The sequence below is a fragment of the Platichthys flesus genome, chromosome 16 (assembly GCF_949316205.1).
Source record: "Platichthys flesus chromosome 16, fPlaFle2.1, whole genome shotgun sequence".
Lineage (NCBI taxonomy): Eukaryota > Metazoa > Chordata > Actinopteri > Pleuronectiformes > Pleuronectidae > Platichthys > Platichthys flesus.
In genome coordinates, this window is record NC_084960.1 from 4,350,617 (window position 1) to 4,371,855 (window position 21,239).

The following is a 21,239-nucleotide window of genomic DNA, read 5'->3' on the forward strand; positions in this document are numbered from 1 at the left end:
GTCCCATGCTGCCGTGATCGCTCCCCCAACAGTCACATGACATCATTATGTAAGAACTGGCTGTCAATCAATACCCCCCCCCCCTTACCATCAGGCATTCTGTGCATCAATACAGTGAGAAGAGAGGGACTCAAACTACCAAATGATCACATTACACTTTAAATAGTTCTTATACTTGGACGAAATGAAAATATTCTAAAGGCGATGACCTTCCAGCGACTTCATCTGATTGTTTTACTGAATATCAGTTCGTGAACAAAGAGGACGGAGCCACGGGCTTCTGATCATCTTTCATTCCATAATCCATAATTCTCCCCCCTTCTTTTTCTCTCCTCATTTCAGTACATTCTTTTTATGAGATGTTGGCAGAACACTGATGTTGTACACAGCCTTTTCCTCTAATGAGCTGCCAGTGTGTGTGTGTGTGTGTGTGTGTGTGTGTGTGTGTGTGTGTGTGTGTGTGTGTGCAGGCGAGACGCAGTGACATGCTCTGCAGTGATATCCCAGATTCAGTGGCCTGGTTCAATGCTAAAACACTTGTTAGTCATATTTATTTATCTACGGCTGTCACTGCATATCACCTACAAGTGTAGTATTACTTACACACACACACACGCACATGCACGCACGCACGCACGCACGCACGCACGCACACACGCACACGACAAATAGAGCTAAATCAAAACACAAAAGCTGCGAGCAAAAGTCTTCACTCATTCAAAACAATTACAGTAAAAATGTTCAGCGCATGACAATAAGCTGTATAACCTGCGATCTTTGCTAAATGGAACTCCGTGAACACAGTGATTATGATGCTGCTCTCTAACCTACGTGGCTCAGAGGAGCATTTCAGCATGGCATCATAATATTGGAAATTTGCATATCAGCCGGCTGCCAGTCAAAGCGCTGCAGAAGAAGAAGCCAAGGTAACAAGATGATGTAATGAAATAGCTTGACTCTTAACATACAACAGTGGAAAACAATGTTAGGAAATGTTGTGCTACTTCTAGACATACAAACGGACAGAGACATTGATTGATTGATTGATTGATTGATTGATTGATTGATTGACGGGTTCACAGACTTGACTATAGCGATTCTCCCTGACTGGGGCCCACAGCAGACCTGGCACAGTGTTTAAACAACCTGGAGAGTGAGGCCAGACTACTGATGTTCCTTCTATTTCTTGCTCGTCCTACTGCCCGAGTGAAGAGGAGCCATCCTGATGAGCGAGGTGGAAGACACAGAGAAGATGCTGATGAAACGGGAGGAACGCCAGAAGAAGAAGAGTACGATGATAAAAGGAGGGAAAGCAAAGAAGAAGAAAGTCAATAATCTGAACAAAACACGGCATTCTCCTTGGGCACTTCCCCTTGCGTGTGTGTGTATGTGAGTGTGTGTGAGTGTGTATACAAGGGCTTATATAAGGGGCTGAACAGCCTACGCCAAAGTATAAATACCCACGATGCCACCAGTGAAGCAGGGAGAAGGGTCAGAGTGAGTCAGCACACCCATATCACTCCTCCTCTCTCACTTCCATCAATCCATCCTTCTTTCAATTCTCCTCCTCTGTCTCTAAATCTATCGTTTACACTTTGCCTTTTCATGGAAAAAAAAAACGGAGGATTTCACTTGGCAGGGAAACTGTGACCTCCGCTTGGTGACGATTGTAAAACCAACAAACACCGTAAACAACCCAAAACAATAGATCACACTTTCACTTGTCATATGAAGATGCTGCCAAACAGTTTCAGTTATCAGTGGACAGTGTGTTGTCCCTTCCAATGATCAGATCTTCCTTTCAAAAGAGGACACAGTGACAAAAGCAATACAATTCTTTCCTGGGGGGGAGACAACAGTCTGGCTGGCTTCACTTTCACTTTGAGTTCAGTTTCAGGTCTGTGCCAACACTGTGGAAAAAGAAAAAATCCTGGCACGAGATGATTTTACGTGGTCCAGCTAACACCTCCACCCTTTTTCTTCTCATTCACTCCATCCCTCTCATTCACTGCATACATGTGACCGTCTTTCATTCACTCCGTCTCCTCCTCCCCCTCTCCAATGTCTGTCCTTCACGTCGCTGCTGTCTCTGTCTTCTTCCTTCCCGAAACAAATCAATTTGAAGACGCTTCCTTTAGACGTCCTGATGTCCAGCGTCTGGTTAGATGCGAAGGTTTAGCACATGAGAATGATTTACATCCAACCTCAGCTCTACCGTTTGTCCTCTGGTAATCACCAACCACAATGTCAAGAGGTCCTAAGGGGGCATCTTCCGAGTGAATTGTTTTGTCCGATCAACAAGGTGATGGACCCAGAAATATTCAGGGAATGAAGCAAAGTGAGGAGTCATTTGCCTTAAGAGCCAAAATGGTTGGCTTACATTGTTGGATTACATTCTACAAAGACAGTTCTGGGTTCTCTGCTTGCAAGTTTAAATCGTATATTTGAACCTGACTGATACCAGTCCTGACCTCTCTGGAATTGAATCGACAGAAATCCTTTGAAGCTATGCAGCGCTATAATCGCCGGGTAGATTCAATTTACTGGGATTTATTTCAATATTTTTTTCCAATTGAATATCTGCGTCCTCTCTCTTATTTCTGTGTCGGTGCACTTGTATGATATACATGTGAGGACCAGTTGAAGCATAGTCCTGACAGAGTGATGGTATTTTTGGAAAGTGAGGACATTTTGGACAGTCAGATAGAATGTGTGTGTGAGTGTGTGTGTGTGCCAATGAGTGTACTCTCAAAGATAGAGGGTACCTCTACATCTACCTCCACAAGTTGACCTGAGCAAGCAACTGCTGAACATGTACAGTCAACACACAAAAACACACACACACACACACACACACAAAGTAATTTCCTTTTTCTGTACCAACTCCCACGCAAATACTACCTGCTGTTTTGGGCCAGACGGCATGAGACTAACTGTGGGTGTAAGTGTACGTTGAAGAAAAATGAAAATGTAGCGTCTGTATTGTATACATGAGCGTTGGCTGTTAGCTAAACTGCTGAAGAGTGGAGTCATCACGCTCAATATGCACTTTTATCTAATCTGGTGATTTACTCATGAATCCGGAGAGAGGTGGCGTGAAGAGGATGAGAGAGTGGGAGAACGAGGACAGAGGGGTGAGAGTGGAGAGCTGCAGATATTAACAAGAGAGCGGATGAGATGAACAGGTTTCAAATAATGAATTAAATACCAGTTGTAAAGTTGCAGGGATGAGAAATCAGTGTTACACAACAACTGATTTCTGATGTGTTACAGTGATAAAGCAGTTTAGTCCCAAAGTCAACGATATCTGTTCTATTCTATTTATAAACTGATAAACACAGAGGAAATGAATGGGCAGTAAGTGGAAGAGAGATGGAGAGGAGACGTGAGCAGGGGGAGCAACACAGAATAAGAGAAAGTCAAATAAAGAAAGTCGAAGAGATGGAGAGAGAGAGATGGAGAGAGAGAGAGAGAGAGAGAGAGTCGAGAAAAAAAGAAGAGGTCTAAGATGACTGCACTCCTCTCGGCTTGTGTCCCTGTTGCTAGGTTACCATCTACGGAGGAATGGGTTAAAGGATCTCAGGAGCAACAGTGACATAGTTAGCTGGTCCACACACACACACACACACACACACACACACACACACAGACACACACACAGAGACACTATATAACAGAGAAATGGGGCAACAAATCCATGTTTTCAAAGCATTTAGATTTTTTCGTTGGAATAGTAAGATGTGCACAAAGATAGACACACACACGCACACACAAACACACACACACACTGCAGATAAACACACCACCGGAGTCCAACAGTTTTTATTGGTGTGAATTAAAGGAAGGGCCCTCGTTTTAACCATTCAAGGCTTATTGAGGCATCTTTACATGTGCATTGATGTGTGCTGTATATTTTTGCAGGAATCAACTTGAGAATGTTGTGTAAAAATAAACAACGGTCCGAGTCCAAATTACTGTCATTGTGTGACTGAAGCTTATTATTACTCAGAGTTGAGTTGTTAGGTTAACTCTAGTGGACGTAGTAACTACGACGGGAGTGAAGGAAGAAGGTAGGTGACGTAGTGTAAAGAGGGACAATGTTAGGAGTAAGGTGAACTCTGGACTTTAAAGAGGACAGACGAAGTACGTGGATACTGCCGAGTACCAATTTAGATGAAATCAAACACTGCCCTAATTTCCATACTCTGATTGATATAATCAAATAAACAGAGAGTGAGGGGGATTCATTTTGTCCCCGGTAAAGCCACATGTCTGGTTAAACTTTTCCAAGGTCAACCCAGACAATGCCCGCTTAAATATTTGTATTGCAGAATGCAAACCTATCCGGTGCAACATGTCTAACCTGAGGAAAAACAGAACCCACAGCTAACATGTGCATGTCTGCAGTCGATACCAAATAAATGACACCATCAAGTGGAGCACTGACGGCTTCAGTATTGAGCTTGTCAAGTTAACAGTAGCAGTGTTTTAATAAACTTGTCTGAATCCAAAATTCCTTTAAGCGTGATGGAACACAACAGCATAAACAGGAAATTCAGGTGTTGACCTATAAGCTGTGATGGAACCACAGGAACTCTCCTCTGGAACGAGGAACCTTTGCAAGAACAGCTTGTGTTTCAGGACCAGGGTCTAAATCAAATTCTGGGTTAATATTTCCTGGGTTGGTGAGAAGGGCTTGGTGGAAGGACTTCCAGAGCGAAACATTGGTTTGGGTGATCTGGTATCGCTATTCGGCCACCATTTAAAATGCACCTATATAAGAGAGTACAGTTGTTTCTTTGCAACCGAGAAGCTATTTTGAGTAAAAAATGATTTCTGGTCAAACTGTTTCTGGTATTTTACTCATCCAGTTGCAGCGGTTTTCAAAGAACTCTTTCAAACCCACAGCAGCAGCAGCATCTCTGCCCCAGCAGTTAGTAATCCAGGTGAGCCATCCCACCTACACATCATGATTCACATGTTTCGACATTTAGTTCATCTCATCGCCAGCTTGCCCTGACGGCATCGGTTCAAATTGTAGATCGCCTTCGTTACAAACAACAAATACAGAGCGGGGCAGAAGGTCCAGTGGCAGCGAACACGGAGGAGACGAGGGCCGTGAAAGTGAAAGTGAATAATTAAAGGATGTTAGCGTGTGGAGAGCACTTCTGCCTTTGTTGTGAAAAAAAAAGTTAGAAACACGACCTCTGACATTACTGAGGCTGGTCTACACAAACCCAGCGACCTCTGCTGCAGAGCTGATCTGCATTTAGATGATAAAATGCAGAACAATGCTCAATAATGCAAAATAGCAGCATCGCAAAGAGGATCCAAAGATTAACGCACATTTCGATGTTGCAGATTTTGTCTACAAAATCATCTGTACACAGCAAAGTGGCAATTTCTTAACAGAAGTTTGAAAAAAAGAAAGTTGTATTTAACCATTAACTTCACTTTCAGTTGACTTATCTTAATCTTAGCTATATTAAAAGTCATAAACCCTTATTTTTGCTCGTGTTAGTATGTTCACCAAAAAAATAAGACGTGTTGAAAAGCTTTATACCAAGAACTGCGACAACTGGTCACCATCTAGTTCCATTAAATATTTACACATGCAACTCACACTGTAGCAAATTATATAATGTACATATCAAGTATGAGCCCCCAGTAGAAGTCCTTGTTTTAATTAAGCAGATTATCTTATCTGACCATTATGTATAATCACAGTAACCTTATTGAGTTATTGATACAACTCTCAGTGACTGATTAAACCCCAAATAAAGAAAAACCTGAATATTGCTGGGTAAACTTTTACATCCTCCTCTAATGAGCATCGATGGTGTTTCCAGTACCTGCCAGAGCAGCTGGTAGAGGTCACCAGTCTCACCAGTATGCAGCCACAGGCTCATTGAACCACATCCGCTCTGCGCTGCAGGAAAGCCGCTATCGACACCGTTAATCAAAGACACTTGCTGGCACTGACACACATTCACAACGAGTTACCCCCAATTAACGTGTTACAACCGGTGGTGGGCGATCACGCAAAGAGCCGATATGATTGACACTACTACAACTACTACTACTAAAACTAATACTAATACTTTTAGTAATTCATAATCTAATATATTAATGGGTAAATGAGAGGGCCGGAGGTTTTTGGTTTGAATCTTGATTCAGTCAGGGCCTTTTAGTGAAATGTTCTCCCTGTATTTACATAGTTGCTCTCGCGGGTTTCCTATCATAAATCAATCAAATACATTTTGCCAATTTGTGACAGTGAGGGTGAAGGGTTGTTTTTTTCTGTTTACAGACTCTTCAATACACTGGTGACCTGTATGCCGTGAGTGCACAGGGTGTGCGCCGCCTTTCGTGTGAATCTGAGTTACTGGTATTTGGTGCCCATGCATTTGTCCAACGAGCTTGACCCACATTGGCCGTTTGATCCGGCCCGATACATCTCAAAATGGCAGGAGCAAGGACCACGCCCTGAAGGAGACGGTTTGTAAGAGGCTGAAACTGAGTACCAGCACGCGGACAAACAAACAACACCATCCGTGATCAGAGTGTTCAGATGTGTGAAAGTAGATCAGAGCGAAAGGAGCTGGCCCTCACTCACAAGTCAAATATCACACACACACACACACACACACACACACACACACACACACACACACACACACACACACACACACACACACACACACACACACACACACACACACACACACACACACACACACACACACACACACACACACACACACACACACACACACACACACACACACACACACACACACACACACACACACACACCCCCCTGAGGTAGAGAGTAAGTTTATTTTAAAGTGTACTAACATTGGTTGCTCTATATTCTCTAGGTAAAGACCAAAATTATATATACACACGCATGCAGGCACGCACATGCTTTTAACAGCGACCACATTAGAGTGAGAAGAGGAAGCAGCTGGGGGAGGAAACACACACTGGGTGTTACTGTACAGCAACTGTCAGAGAAAAGTACGACTGGAACCAAAGTAATACCAGAGTCTCAGTTTACAGACTTGTGTACTTAAGCTGAAGATCAGATAAAAACCTGAAGAGCAACTTGTCGAATCTCACATCAATATTCTTCTGTATTTCCACGTAACTTCTGTGGCTGACGTCCCGGGTGTAATCTGATCAACTGGTTTCGTTTCTTTTCGTCGGTTTGTTTAATCCTCACTAGCAGATACTTCTAACTCTCGCACTAATTAAACTCTACGCAACTCTGGTGAATTCAATTTGGCATCACTGACTCGTACAGGTAATGATGTGAGCCTTGGAGAATCGGCTCATGCTCTAAACTGGAGATTCTACGCGTGAGAAAGAAATTCAAAGAACCCGTTTCAATGAAACACTGCAACACCTCCTTTCTCTGGCAACAATCAGAATGAGCCGCCCCACTTTAAACATGGGATTCACATTTTGCGGTTGTGTGCCATGAGCAAAGGTTTGTTGTGTCTGAAAAAACAAGGGAAAAATCAATGCACTATAATGCTGCAATATTTTTGGCTCCATCAATAAGCAAACTGAGGGTTGTTGTTTTATGCACAACAGTAGCTGGCATCAGAGACTTCACAACGCTGTTATATAACATGAACTCTTGTTTTCAGCAAAGTCACTTGCGTTACTGACAGAAATTGTGGGTCGGACTTAGAGAACGCACACAAAGCATAAAGGAATTTCTGCAACAGTATAGATGATACACAAAGACAATGCTGAGACTGGGCCCCTTGTGTGACCCAGATCTGATGTTTAGTGACAGTGTGAACAGCACAAATCACATGTCATTTCATATGTGGATCTAAATCAGATGCAGACCAGACTTGTTCCCTTTTGGAGAGGTGCTGACAGATGTGAAAGTGGCCCCTTCACATCCTGAAAGATTTGCATGAAATCTGTTTCAGTGAAGCTGTTTACGTCACAATCATGGTTCCGACTCTGCATCTGCATCCACACGCGCGTGTGCACACACACACACACACACACACAGACAGCCTGGTTTTTCACCTGCAGAAAAATGCTTCCAGAAATATTGAGAAATGTAAATGTTTTGTACTATGCAGAAAGTGCTTTTCTCCATTTTGAAAAAAACAACTATTATTAACACTTTCTCATGGAGATTTATGACTGTATAATTTAAAAGCATATCCAAGTTGTGTTGTTGTGAAATTTTAATGTTGTCGTCTACGTTGTCGTAGAAGTCCGAACCCACAGATCCACATCTTTATTCCCCGGTCACTGCCGTCTGATATCTCAATGCAGACATGTCGCATTATAAGCCTTACTTTTTTTCTGATGCTTTCCAATGTTCTTCACACCTACACACTCTCCCTCCACTCGCATTCCCCACTCCAATCCCCCATCCATCTATCCATCCATCCATCCATCCCATTTGGTGCTACTCTCAGTGGAACACTTAGGCTATTTATAAAAGCATCAAAGCCCACAGTTTCCACCACAGAGACACTGGAGAGAAAGAGGGGCAGATTGAGCGAGAGATAGAGGGAGAGGTAGGAAGCTGAAGGGAACGCTGAAGGAGAGACAGGGAACAAGGAGGAGGGGGAGAAACAGACGGAGAAACGCAGAGGAGAGAGAGAGAATTCGGAAGGGAAAGAGGAGGGCAGAGCGGGAAGAGAAAGCTGGAGAGGACAGAAAGAGAAAACAGAAAAGAGCGAGGGAAAGAGAGAGAGAGAGCGTGGGATAGACAGGGAGAGACTGGCAGGTCAAAAGAAATTGGGAAAACAAACAGAGCAGGTGGAAAAACAAAAGACTGGATGACAGATACAGTTGTGTCCATGTTTCTTTGCTCCAGGATCTCAATGATACACCTCGACATCAACACTGAGTGCGCGTTTATTTCAGTAATGTGTGTGTGTGTGTATGTGTGTGTGTGCATGAATAAGTGTGCTTGTGTGTGTAGGAGGCAGGTTTTTGGATCCGGAGACCTCTCGCCCACACAGGTTGCTGTTGCAGAGGCACCTGAGCTGCGTTCGGCGCGGCCAACAGACTCCCGTGTTTGCAAATATTCACCAACTCATTTAGAGCTGAATAAATCCTGAAAAGGCGGAAAACGTATCATATGAAATCCAGAGGAACGCAGGCACTGGGCCCAGGGGAGCATGCTTCACGGCTGCAGGTGAAAGAGAGAGAGACGCCCGAGTCAAAGAGAGGATTGAATGGCACTTAACAAAACATATATACCCATACATTTTTCTGTAGGAGAAGGTGCTAAAAGCTGCAGCAAGCAACTCGTTGTAAGTGCAATCAAAAGAGCGTGCCTACACCATCTCATCTCTCCAGCTCCTCTTCCTCCTCCCTGTCCATTATCTCCTCTGTCCATGCTTGAAAAAATCTCACTCCCCATCTCTCTGCTGGAGTGTCAGTCCTGTGCATATACCTTTTTCTTACTCATTCTCAACCATCTGTCTGCTGGATTTCTTGATTTTCTTATTAGATTATAGAGGATGCCATTAGAGCTGAGCACTCGTACAATCCTCTCGGTCCAGAACTTAATTTGAATGGTTTCAATTTGACAGAACATAAGCGGTTTGGGTTCGATGGCATCATCTGCCAAAAAGCATAACAGGTTGCATTGTGCACAAGACCTCGCATACGCTATAAAAGGATTTTATTTATGAGGCTAAACAGAGAATGGTAGATAGAATAAATTATGGAGAATTGTAGCATGCATCTATTTCCGCCCTATATCTTTCCTCAATGTTCATCATTTATATCCTCGTATCTCCTTTCCATTTTCTCTACTGTACAGTGTGTTCTCTACATGCTCACATTAAATTATAAACATTAATAGAGACTGCAGGGAATACTGCACTTTTTTTCTTATTGCCCCAGAGGACATGTAACACATCTGCCATCCCTCTGTTCATCCCTCTGTTCATCCCTCTTCTGGCTCTGAGCTGTTTCCATAGGAAGTTTTAGGGAAAATCACATGTAATCATCGTCTGCTTCCTACGTCCTTCCCACTCACCTTCCCCTCTTTTCCTCTCTTCCCATCTCCTCCATGAATACCACCCCCTCTTTTTTCTACCTCCCTCTGCCTCCTCCACCCTTATCTCGCCATCCATCTTTTCGAATCTCTTCTCAGTCTCCCGCTGCTATTTATGAATTTTCTTACACTCCCTGTCACCGAGTGCCACCCACCCTCCTCCTCCCCGAACCCTTTTCAAGCTCGCTTAAGGGATAATTTGTCCATTAAGTCTGGGAGCAGACAGTGGAGGACACAGAATAGCCTGTTACACGCTGAAACCCAACTCATTATTAACAAACTCATTTAGGAACGCGTGCATAAACACACACACACACACACACACACAAAACCAATCACGTAGAAGCTGCAGAGCACACATAGTTCTGCACAGACATAAGGAAATAAGTGCTCAATGGGTCATTAAATGGAACACAGATCACGTGCTCGCTTAACTCTCGACTTCAAGAAACAGGAAATATGTTAAAAACTCTCTCTCACACACACACACACACACACAGACACACACTCTCTTCTTAGAAACACCACGTTACATCGTTCAGGCTGCTGCAAACTCTCCCTCTCTCTCTCTAAGGTTTGGGAACCTGAACAGCAGGATCCCACAGAGGCGTTGCAGGTTATTGTTTACAGCAACGACACCTCGGTGGCAATGAGCCGCTCAGACCAGCACAAACTGTATATTACACAACATGCAAAACACAACCAACCTCGAGGCTGGAACAAGCCACCATTCAAACAGCCGGGTGTGTCCTTACTTTCTTTTTAGTCACTTGCAGAATGCTATAATTTTCCGATCAAAGACAATAATGAGGGCATCAATTGGATGGACAGGTACATATTAGTGAGGGAAGGCAAATTTTTATAATTTTACTAATACGTAAAGACTTGTTGGCCTTGGCAGAGGAATACGCTCATGACATGTAAGCAGAGCCAGGAGTGTAAAGTTCTAGACTCCAATAGCTCATATCAAAAAAAGCGAAGACAATTACTGATATGTCATTTAATAATCAGAACCTGATCTAACTTCCCTTTGGCACTCATGACGAGGCAGAATGAAAAACCAACAGGGAACAAATGTCAGCGTCAAATGCTGCAAATGAATCTCGGCTTCGTTGAAACCTAGTGCTGCCACTGAGACGCGCGGCAGCAATAAGCCAGCTGCTGTATTAATTACAGCGGCGGTTTAACAAGATGCCAGAGACAATCAACCTCTTCTGGATCAGCGCCGGTCAGAGCCAACTAAACACTGAGGTCAAAGGTCAGAGCTGCAGAACTCGAGGAGCAGTGAGACCAGGAAGAAGCAGGAGAAAATGAGCCCACAGCGGTGTGATCATGAGACAAGATGGGGGGGGGGGACACGACCTGATACAGGTAATGAGAATAAAATCAATCCACAAGACACCGTGTAAGACATTGATTAGTAGAGTCAGGTCTCAGAGCGAGGCATCATGAATAATGATGAGAGCAAACAGCAGAGTCAACCCTCCTGTAGACACACAACGCTCTGCCTTTAGTTGTGAGACAACGGTGACACACGACTATCACACCCAAAGTGTGCGTTTGTGTGTGTGTGTGTGTGTGTGTGTCAGAGAGACATTACAGAGGAATTACCTTTCTCCCTGAGCTCTGGGGAAGTGACACCCTGCACCACATTTGACAAATGCATCAAAGAGCCTTTCAGGACACGCAAACACACACCTGATAAACAAAGGTGAGTGCATTTGTTGCTAAGTGCCACTCACTCACACATGTACAAACTCAAATACACGTGTTAGGCAGTCAGTTTATTTTTGGGCATCAGCAGACGGAGAGAGATCTGAAATCTTTGCTGTAAATCGCTTAGAGTCCTCAGTGCTCTGCCCTGTTATCAGAGTGTAGAAGTGCGCACGCACACACACACACACACACACACACACACACAAACACACACACAAACACAGACACACACCCCTTCCTCTCCAGAGGCGTGGGCGCCCCTATGGTGCAGCGGATGCATCTGTTAAAGGACACTATTGACATATTACATATCCCCATCAGCTAATTACCAGCGAACCCACTGCTGTATTGAGCAGCGTCTCTTTCCGTCCATCGGCATGTGGACAACTGCATCTGAATGTCTCACTGTTGCTAAGAGACGTGAAATCCTTGGACACATCGAGTCGGCTGTTCATGAAATTGAAAAAAAAAAAACACCGACTTCATGCAAATTGAAAACTGCAGAAAAACTCAGAGCAGCTCCAGATTATGTGTTTGTTATCTGAGAGTTTATGTTGGCAGCAGCTGTGTCTCAGTATCCGTCTCTGCTGTAGGATGAAGCTCAGAATACAGCGGAAGGATGGAATCTTTACCTCGCCTGATTTACCATGATTTGAGATTAAATCACAATACATTATAAACGTCTTTAATATATTAACCTAAATCTGTGGAGTTACATCATGTGTTTTGAGTTTGAACAGGACATACGTTTCCCACCGATTAGTCCAGTGAGAACCACTGATCTGATCTAATCTGATCATTCCTGAACTAAATCCTCCATTTCACCTCCAGGGTCTTGAGCTTCATGACAGAATGTTACTTGTTGTGTGAACACAACAGGTCTTTTTTCGCAGCACATATTTTGACGTGCCATTTGGCTGAATTCCAGTTAACTGCCTCAGTTTCCTTACCCGGTGTCACCCTGTAACGATTCCCTTGGAACTGCACTGCACTCAACTCTATACATCTTCCTGATATTTTCTGGAGGGGCTGTATGTGAAACCGCACATGTGATATGAGCTCATGTGAGGATACAACTCGAAAATCCACAGCAAGCGATTGTGCAGTTGAAGCATAAGACAAATCAGAAGAGAGAAGAGGACCCATATACGTAGAAAACTCAGAAACATGTCAACTTGGAGAGACGATGACATTGGAGAGTTTTCAGGCCGACTCTTCCATTTTTACATCAAGTCCTGCCTCTTATATGCTCTAGCCACCTTTCACCTGAACGTTTAGGACTCTTTCCTGTGGTTGTGCACATGTCTGACTTCATATTTGAAAGACAAACACCTGAAAATGTCCAGAATCCAGTTTATATCTAAAAATGGCTAAACAGACTCCTGTTGTTCATATTAATGGAAACTGTCTTTTACCTTTGACAACACGAAATATAAAAAAAAAAAAAGGTCTGAACATTGTAAACCATTAAAAAATAAATGGATTTTTGATATTGAAGCTGAAAGTTTTTAATGCTCAGTCAATGAATCGACTGTGTAGGCAAAACAAACAGGATATTTATTTCCCGAGGCCCGGTCACCTTCCTACGATCCAAAACTAAACCAACACCCACAGAAAGCTTTATTTTTTGAGTCGAGCTCCAAAGTCCTGCCTCCACTTCCAGACTTGACCTGTAACGTTTCCCACTGATCTTTGAAGAGAGCTGAGCCATATAGTTGTATTGGTCTCACTCTATTTGTAGGAAAACACTCAATTCACAGCTTCAACGCCTTCATCTCGAACAAAAGATACAGAATCATTTATAGCCTCTTAATGATAGACCTGTCAAACATATGATGGCCCAAGCTTTATTTCCTGTCTGGAGTAAATGTGAACATGTTGTTGTTATTTGTTCCAATCAAATCCTGAAATGTAAACTGTCTGATATTAAATAATATGAGTTTAAAGCTCATCGCAGCTCCTGTGTTATTGAGAAATATGTTTATGAATTGGAGACGACTGCATCTGATACAAAGGCTCTGAACCTCAGCGTTCACTTGAGCACTCTGAAGAAAAGTAAAACGCAAGATGAATGGAAGAAGATGAGAATGAGACTGATAAGGGGAGTTAAAAAAGAAAAGACGAAAGTAAAGTGACAAAAGATGAAGAAGAGACCGATGAGGTATAATACCAATCTACGAATCTGAAAACCAAAGAGGTGGGAAATGACAGCTCTCGTAATTCAGAGCGTGGAAATTCAAAAACAGAATAGAGAAAGAAAGTAGGCAGTGGAGCATGAGTGTGTGTGACTGTGTGTATATTTGTGTGTGTGTGTGTGTGTGTGTGTGTGTGTGTGTGTGTGTGTGTGTGTGTGTGTGTGTGTGTGTGTGTGTGTGTGTGTGTTATCCACGTACCTTGACACTGGAATCCCTGCTTGCCAAACCCCCTGTGGAGAGAACACAAACACAAAACATGTTGAATATTAAACATTGTAAAGGCACAGACATGTGTACAGTACACACACACAAAACACAAACACACACACACAACTCTACAGATTTCAATCTAGAGAGCACAAATTCTACACACACCCAGATACACAATCAGTGTGGACATTTAATTATGTATGAACAGTACATAGTGTGTAGTGAGGGCCAATTAGATCCACACATAATGGCAAGCACACACTCTCAAGACTGTTGTGTTTGCCAGGGTCACGGCCTCCCCAAGGCAAGGTCGAACACACCTATTCAAAAATATGCAGGGAGGCCTGAAGGGGCACACACATGCACGCACATGCATACACACACACACACACACACACATTCATAAGCACACTCAGCCCTGCTCATGCTCATATTGTGGCTTCAAATAGATAATCTCACGGGGTGTAAAATCACTCAGTGCTCTCATTGTTCTTTTTCATTAGTCTTATTGACCTAGATGGAAAGATGGAAAGATAGACGGATAGACAGACGGATAGATAGATAGATAGACAGATAGATAAATAGAGGGATAGACAGATGGATAGATAGATAGATAGATGGATAGATAAATAGATAGATATCTACAACCTCCTAGGTCAAACCATTTAGCCATTCAGAAATTAAAAAGCCCGTCACAGGACTCGATGGTTGTATTGGGAGTAGCGCAAAGCAGCGATAATAATAAACGGGACAAATAGGCCAACCTAGAGCCGGTAACTCCTTTTATAACCCGACCACAGGGCCTTATCACTGTCATGTAACCCCCCCCCCCCTCCTGCAGGAAGACATGTCTGTACAGGTGACTGAGAGGAGAAAATGCAGAGGAAAAGAAGGCGGGGGAGCAAGCGGGAGGAGGTGAAGTTGTGGGAGCAGCCGTGTCAGTGTTTGACCCTTGAGAAACATGTTCATTATTCCCTCTGACTCTTCTTCTGCATGACATCTTTAATGTTATCACACATCATTCTGTCATCTTCCTCTCGGGGTGGGCTGCACGGTGACTCGTCTGTACGTGTGATTCAGAAGTTTGGTGACACAGCGACTCTGATATGATCACATTATCTTCTATGTGACACACACACACACACACACACAGGATCGACAACAACAAGAAGGAGGAGGAGGCTGCAGCGGATGTTTGACAGAACTGTGCAATCTGTGGCAGTCCTCCCACTTCTACCTGTCCCTGAGAGAACATACTGATATATACCTGAGGTGGGCTGCACAGTGGCATGTCTGTACAGGTGATTTTAGAGGATGAGAGGGGGGTGCAGAGGGAGGAAAAGTTGTGTGAGCTGTCGTGTCACTGTTTGATCCGTGTTCGGTTATCCCTGCTGGATGCAGCTCTGCAGAAGGTTATCGAACACCAGTCTGCCCACACATCTCCCTGCAAGTCTCCACCTGACACACTGGTTCTTTTGAGGAAAACCAGTGCAGCCCTCCCACTTGTCCCTCATCCCTGCTCCAACTTAATGACCCTATAAACCCATACAGGAGGTTACAGCCATCTTGTCAGGGTATCTTCTCCCTACCCATCACTCTTGTTCCTAAAAAAAACACTTCTTCACGCATCTACATCAAACATGTGCCTCCCTGTCTGTGGCCTGTGGAGTTGACCCGTGTGTGTATGTGTGTGTGTGTGTGTGTGTGTGTGTGTGTTCCTCACCAGATGAAGTCCGTGCAGTGGCTGCAGAACGTGGGCTGCTTGAAGAAGCGCGCGATGAATTTGTGGTCCTTCACCTCGTGCACGTTCTTCTGGCGGAGGGCTCCCTGGCGCGCGAAGCCCCGCACGGGCCCGTCCTCCCCGTCGCTGTTTGCCGCCGCCGCCACCGCCACCGAGTCCGCCATCCTCCCGCTGACACCTGCCGAGCACCGGGATGTGGTTCCTCTTCACTTTTCAGCCGACCGACCGACCGACGGGAGGTGTCCGAGCCCGAGCCTTCGAGTGTCGGTGCTGTTGCTGCTCGTGCCGCTGTTGCTCGACCTGAGCAGCTCAGAGTTCCGTGGTGTTCTAGTTCTTTAGTTTCTCGGTGACTTCTCGTCGTGTTGCTCTTCCGCCGAGTGCACGAGCTGCTGCTGCTGCCGCTGCTGCACTGCTCTCTCTATCTCCCTCTCTCTCTATCTCTATCTCTATCTGTGTGTGTCTCTCTCTCCCTCTCTCTCTCTATCTGTGTGTCTCTATGTCTCTGCCTCTCTCTCTCCCTGCCTCCCTCTCTCTCTCTCTATCTGTATGTCTCTCTCTCTCTCTCACTGCCGCTTCCTCCTTTTCGAGCGAGAGAGAGGATGGGGGTGTGTCTGAGGCGAGAGAGAGAGAGCGAGAGAGCGAGCGAGAGATAAAGAGAGATAATCAAAGTGTGAGAGAGAGAGAGTTAGAATCAAAGTGTGTAAGAGAGAGAAAGGGCTAATCAAACTGAGAGAGAGGGAATCCAAGTGTGTAAGAGAGAGCAAGGGCTAATCAAAATGAGAGCGAGAGAGAGAATCCAAATGTGTAAGAGAGAGAGAGAGAATTAAAGTGTGAGAGAGAGAGTCAAAGTAAGCGAGAGGGAGCCAAAGTAAGAGAGTCAGAGTGAGAGAGAGAGAGTCAATTTGATTCTTTGATTGTCTTTAATATTTAATTTGCCAATGAAGCGTATAGAATAAAAAGAGAGAGCAAGAGAAAGGGAGAGAGAGCTTTTCCGTAAAAGCTCTGATATTAAAGTGAAGTTCAATGAGTTGATTTGGCCTGTGGAATATTTTAAGGAGGATTGTTGAAGGATTTTCTTTTTTTTTTAAAAAAAGGGATTTTGGAGAATCATCATCTGCAATTGTTGAGTTAATTTTCCCAGGATACATTGAAGGTGTTTTTTTCTAATGAAGCAGGTCAATTGTGTGACTTTTTATGGACCAAAATAACAAGTCACAGCAGCTCAGTTATTTGAGGCTATAGAAACAGGGGTGAACTGTCTTGATGGACCAGTGGAGTCTCGCCACTTCACAGCCTCTTGCTCTGAATGTCCAAGATGGCGGTCTTCCTATCTGGGTGATTTTGGCTTCATTTCTGGACGGTGTGAGGAAGACGAGACGCTGCATCGTCCCTCTTTATGAACAGTCTGTGACATCAGTGCTCAGAACAGTCTTTATTCAAAACTGAAATAGCAGTAGAATTGCTCTCCTCTCTGCTTTGAGGCCACAGAATCGGATTTTTCATACGGTGACAACCATAGTCCCAACTGCCACACACACACACACACACACACACACACACACAGTGGCTGTCAGCTGGCAGCCAATGACCTAGATGAGATTGATTTAGCCTGGAGACACGTAACCGTCTGTGCGGTTCACGCTGGTCTCATCAATCCTGGTTTACTGCAGCTTCGGCCCACCAGCCGACATTGACCTCACCCGTCTCTATCGCCCGGGCCTCTGACCTGCAGCGGCTCTCACACCTGCAGCGCTACACAATCTGGCAGACTGTAACATCAGAAGAACACAATTTGCAGTGGCAGTGATGTAAGCAGACCCTGTGTGTGTACCTGAACGTGGGTTTATGTGTAGACTGTGACACAGTGACTCATCACTTGGTAAAGAAGCCAAACCTCTTCAACTTTTCCTCAATACACAGGATCTGATGTAACTATTCCATAGGGCTGCTGAGCTGGGGTCGAGAGTCGATGCCGGCAAACCAGTGTGGACGTCCAGTGCAGACAGCCACCAGTGGGCGATCAAGACTCACCAATTTCCATTGACCTACTGCGTTAGTCGTCATTTCCAGAAACAGGTGAGGATCCAAATTCAGATGCCACATGAGGAAAGTTCAGGTAAAGCCATTTGGACCTGCAGGTGTGGTGCACAGAGTCAGAAAAATACAGAGTCACACAAAGTCAAGGTCGAAAAACAAAACCTGGGGAAACTTGGAGAACGCTTGAACTCTGACAGAGAAACTGACCAAACGAGCTGGCACAGGTCAGGTTTTCAAGGAAAGTCTAGAGAGACACACGAGGAAAGAGGTCTGAAAGGTAAACTGCTGGCAGGAGGTTAAATTGGAAATATTCATACTCTACCACTGTCCTCAATGAACTGTAATGCAAAACAGCCTGAAGACAGATATGAAAGGTGGGGCCCACATGTTGTTCCAGGAAAAGCCACTTTGTTTTGTGCGTTGTGAAAATTCTCAAGAAATGAACAGTTGCTGTGTTGATGCAAACAGACAGGCCAGTGAACTTCCAGGTACTCCTCCTGGAATTGGCACAACTCACTGCAGTGTCAACGCTTTTCAGTTATTACATAAACCTGTCAATCAAATTTTGGGTTTTCTTGACAATAATCTGACTCTATGCCTGGTTTCTGAAAAGCATTCTGGGAAAATGTAGCGCAGGATTTTTAACAGTGAGGGAGGGATTTCCTTTTATTCAAGGACATTTTCATCTGTAAAAATGTTGATATAATACTGAATGTGCATCCTTCCTTCCTCCTCTCTCTTTCACCTCTTTCCATCTGCTCCTTCTCTGATCTTCCTCTCCAGTCCCACGATTCCCATCTTCTCACCCTGTCTTTCACAGAGGGGAGGGCATTGTTACATAAACCTGTTGCTTTCTTTGTCATTCACTGACCACAGAACAGTGCAGAAACCCTCACACGCTACACATATATAACGATTTTAGGCTCATTATTGAGTTCACAGCAATACTTGGTTAACATAGAAATGTTAATAAAAGAGATGGTTAAACTAATGTGCTTATTATCACGTGACATAGTTGTTTGTAAAGTACATTTTCGTTAGCTGTGGCTCGAGCTGGGTGTTAAAAGAAGGTCTATTTGTTAGTGTAGAGACTTTTTCAAGTTGTGTTCACACCAGGTCTGCACACTGCCTTCAGGAAATAGCCATATGCTCGCACCACAGACCGAGTAGCTCTCTCTCTCTCCCACATGCTAGGCTTCAGTAATATGTCACCACAGCATCCGAGACCTTAGTTTAAGTTTTACAGCACAGTGTCGTGGATGAACTTGCCCATTGGAAAGAATACGAGTTTTATTTAATACATTTCTCAGTGGGATGCTCTGAATGAAGCTGATCTCTGTCACCGGATTTAACTCTACTATCAACAGAGCTGTGGTTAAAGGCAGCTCAGGCATCAGTGATCCGAAACCACAGAGAGCTCATTCTTCTGCTTTCACAGCTCATTTGCATAACTGCACTTTACCCCCTCTCCCTCACACACACTCACACAAACACACACACACACAGACACACACACACACCCACATACACACTCATCCTCTGTGGCTGTGTGCTCGAGTGTGGATCCGTGTGCAGTTGCGTGCATGTCTTTATTTTGCGTGCCGGTCCACGTGTTTCTAGCTATGCGATTTTGTCTATGTCTGCATGTTTTTGGTGTGTGTCTGTGAGTGTGTGTGTTTTTGTATAATCATGTAAAAGGCTGCAGTGGAACAGATTTTTTCCTGGAAGTGTGTTTGCAGCATCATTCAGACCCTTATTCTAAACCACGCCTAGGAGCCTAATACCATCACATCCCCTAAACCTAACCCTGTTCTAATTTTGAACCTAAAACAGTTTGGCTGCAACGTGAGGACGACCAGGAGTGTCACTTTTCCAAATGTCCTCACTCCAGTGGGATTTATCTCAGAGGTTAAATGCTCAAACGTGAAGGACAAGGTTTATATTTTGCACTTATCTTGTGTTTTAGCCACTTAAACATGCAAAGTGTGAATTTTAAACAGACGTGTAATTCTTTGAGAGCATGCGTGTGAAAGCTTGGAAAGCTGTCACGCTTCATGAATAATAACCTGCTACAAGATAATTACATTACATAAATTTCACCTTAAAAATCTTAGAACACTGACTGAATGAAAGTTAAAGTCAATTAAAGTGAGCAGGTTTGGCTTGTTGAAGTCATGAGTCATCAGAAGAACTTATCCAACACTTGTTTTTCAGAGGGTGAGATTTCAGGAGGTAAGTTTGTGTTTTAAAGTCCTCAGAAATGACTCTTTGTTAATAAATCTATTTAAACTATAATTTACTTTTATTACAATAAGTGCATTTCCAAGAACATAATACATACCATCAATCAAGAAAATCTGATTCACCAAGACAGATACACAAATTCAGAAAGTGGAGATTTTCTGTTTGGAACAAGATGGAAATGGAGATTTTACAAGCTACTCATGAAAAGTAACACAATCAAATAAAATCATCAATAATTCAGTCCGTGTGTGTGTGTGGGGAGGCTCATGTATCAGCACACCTGGTGAAGCTAGAAGCACGAAACACTGTGTTTTGCTGGAGGATATCTCACATTTATTATTGTATTTTTCAGCATGTTTTTTTTCTCCCTTCTTCTCCCCCACACTGGAGCTGCCAGTTCCCCTGCTCACTCCCACTGTCGGCCCGCGGAGGGTGTAAACACTGTTCCTCCTCAGATGCGCGTGGATTTCAGCCAACTGCTTTGTTTCACTTGTCGGAGAGAAGCTTCACCAGCAGAAAGAATCACCTGCACGAATGGTTTCAGATGAACTCCTTCACGGCACCGGTTCTCCAAACCCTGGAGTAGGAGCTGTAAGAGAACATGATCCCTCACCAGCTTCCAACCTCCAAGCCTTCAAGTTGTGTTTGTTGGGATACTGACCTTTCCCAGTTGGTCTGTGATGACCCTGATCTGAACTATTCATTTGGAAGATGGTGCACCACACATCCAGCAGAGTCCACCTGAAGCCTGTGCAAGACGAGATGGAACGTCTGGTCCGTTCCTTGTAGTTGGATCCAGTGATACAGACGTTCGGTGGTGACACAGTCCAAAAGAACTCGTACGCCCATTTTGGTCGTGGACACACACCTTCCCTCTTTCTGGCCTGGACCTCCAGACCAGAGCAGTTTTGTCCGAACCCAAATAACAGATGTGAAATGTGCCTCAGACCACAAATCGATCGGTTCTGTTCCGTTGCATGATGAAAATTTGTTTTGTGACCGTTCAGACTTTCTGACCGATAGCAGGAAGGATTAAACAGCAGCT

At 44.1% G+C, this 21,239-nt stretch overlaps 1 protein-coding gene across 3 annotated transcripts in view; it reads right to left on the bottom strand.

Annotated features, from left to right (window-relative positions):
* LOC133970868 (protein kinase C beta type-like) overlaps positions 1-16,405 on the bottom strand; it is a 69,226-nt gene extending 52,821 nt beyond the window's left edge. Inside the window, exons 1-2 of one of the 3 annotated variants that reach the window (XM_062407978.1) lie at positions 15,896-16,405; positions 14,161-14,192 (exon numbers count right to left, since the gene is read on the bottom strand). In XM_062407978.1, coding sequence (XP_062263962.1) covers positions 14,161-14,192; positions 15,896-16,077 — 214 coding nt within the window. In that variant the 5' untranslated portion in view covers positions 16,078-16,405. The remainder of the gene's footprint in view (positions 1-14,160; positions 14,193-15,895) is intronic. The other 2 variants (XM_062407977.1, XM_062407976.1) reach the window with 2 other exon arrangements.
* Positions 16,406-21,239: the final 4,834 nt, after the last annotated feature.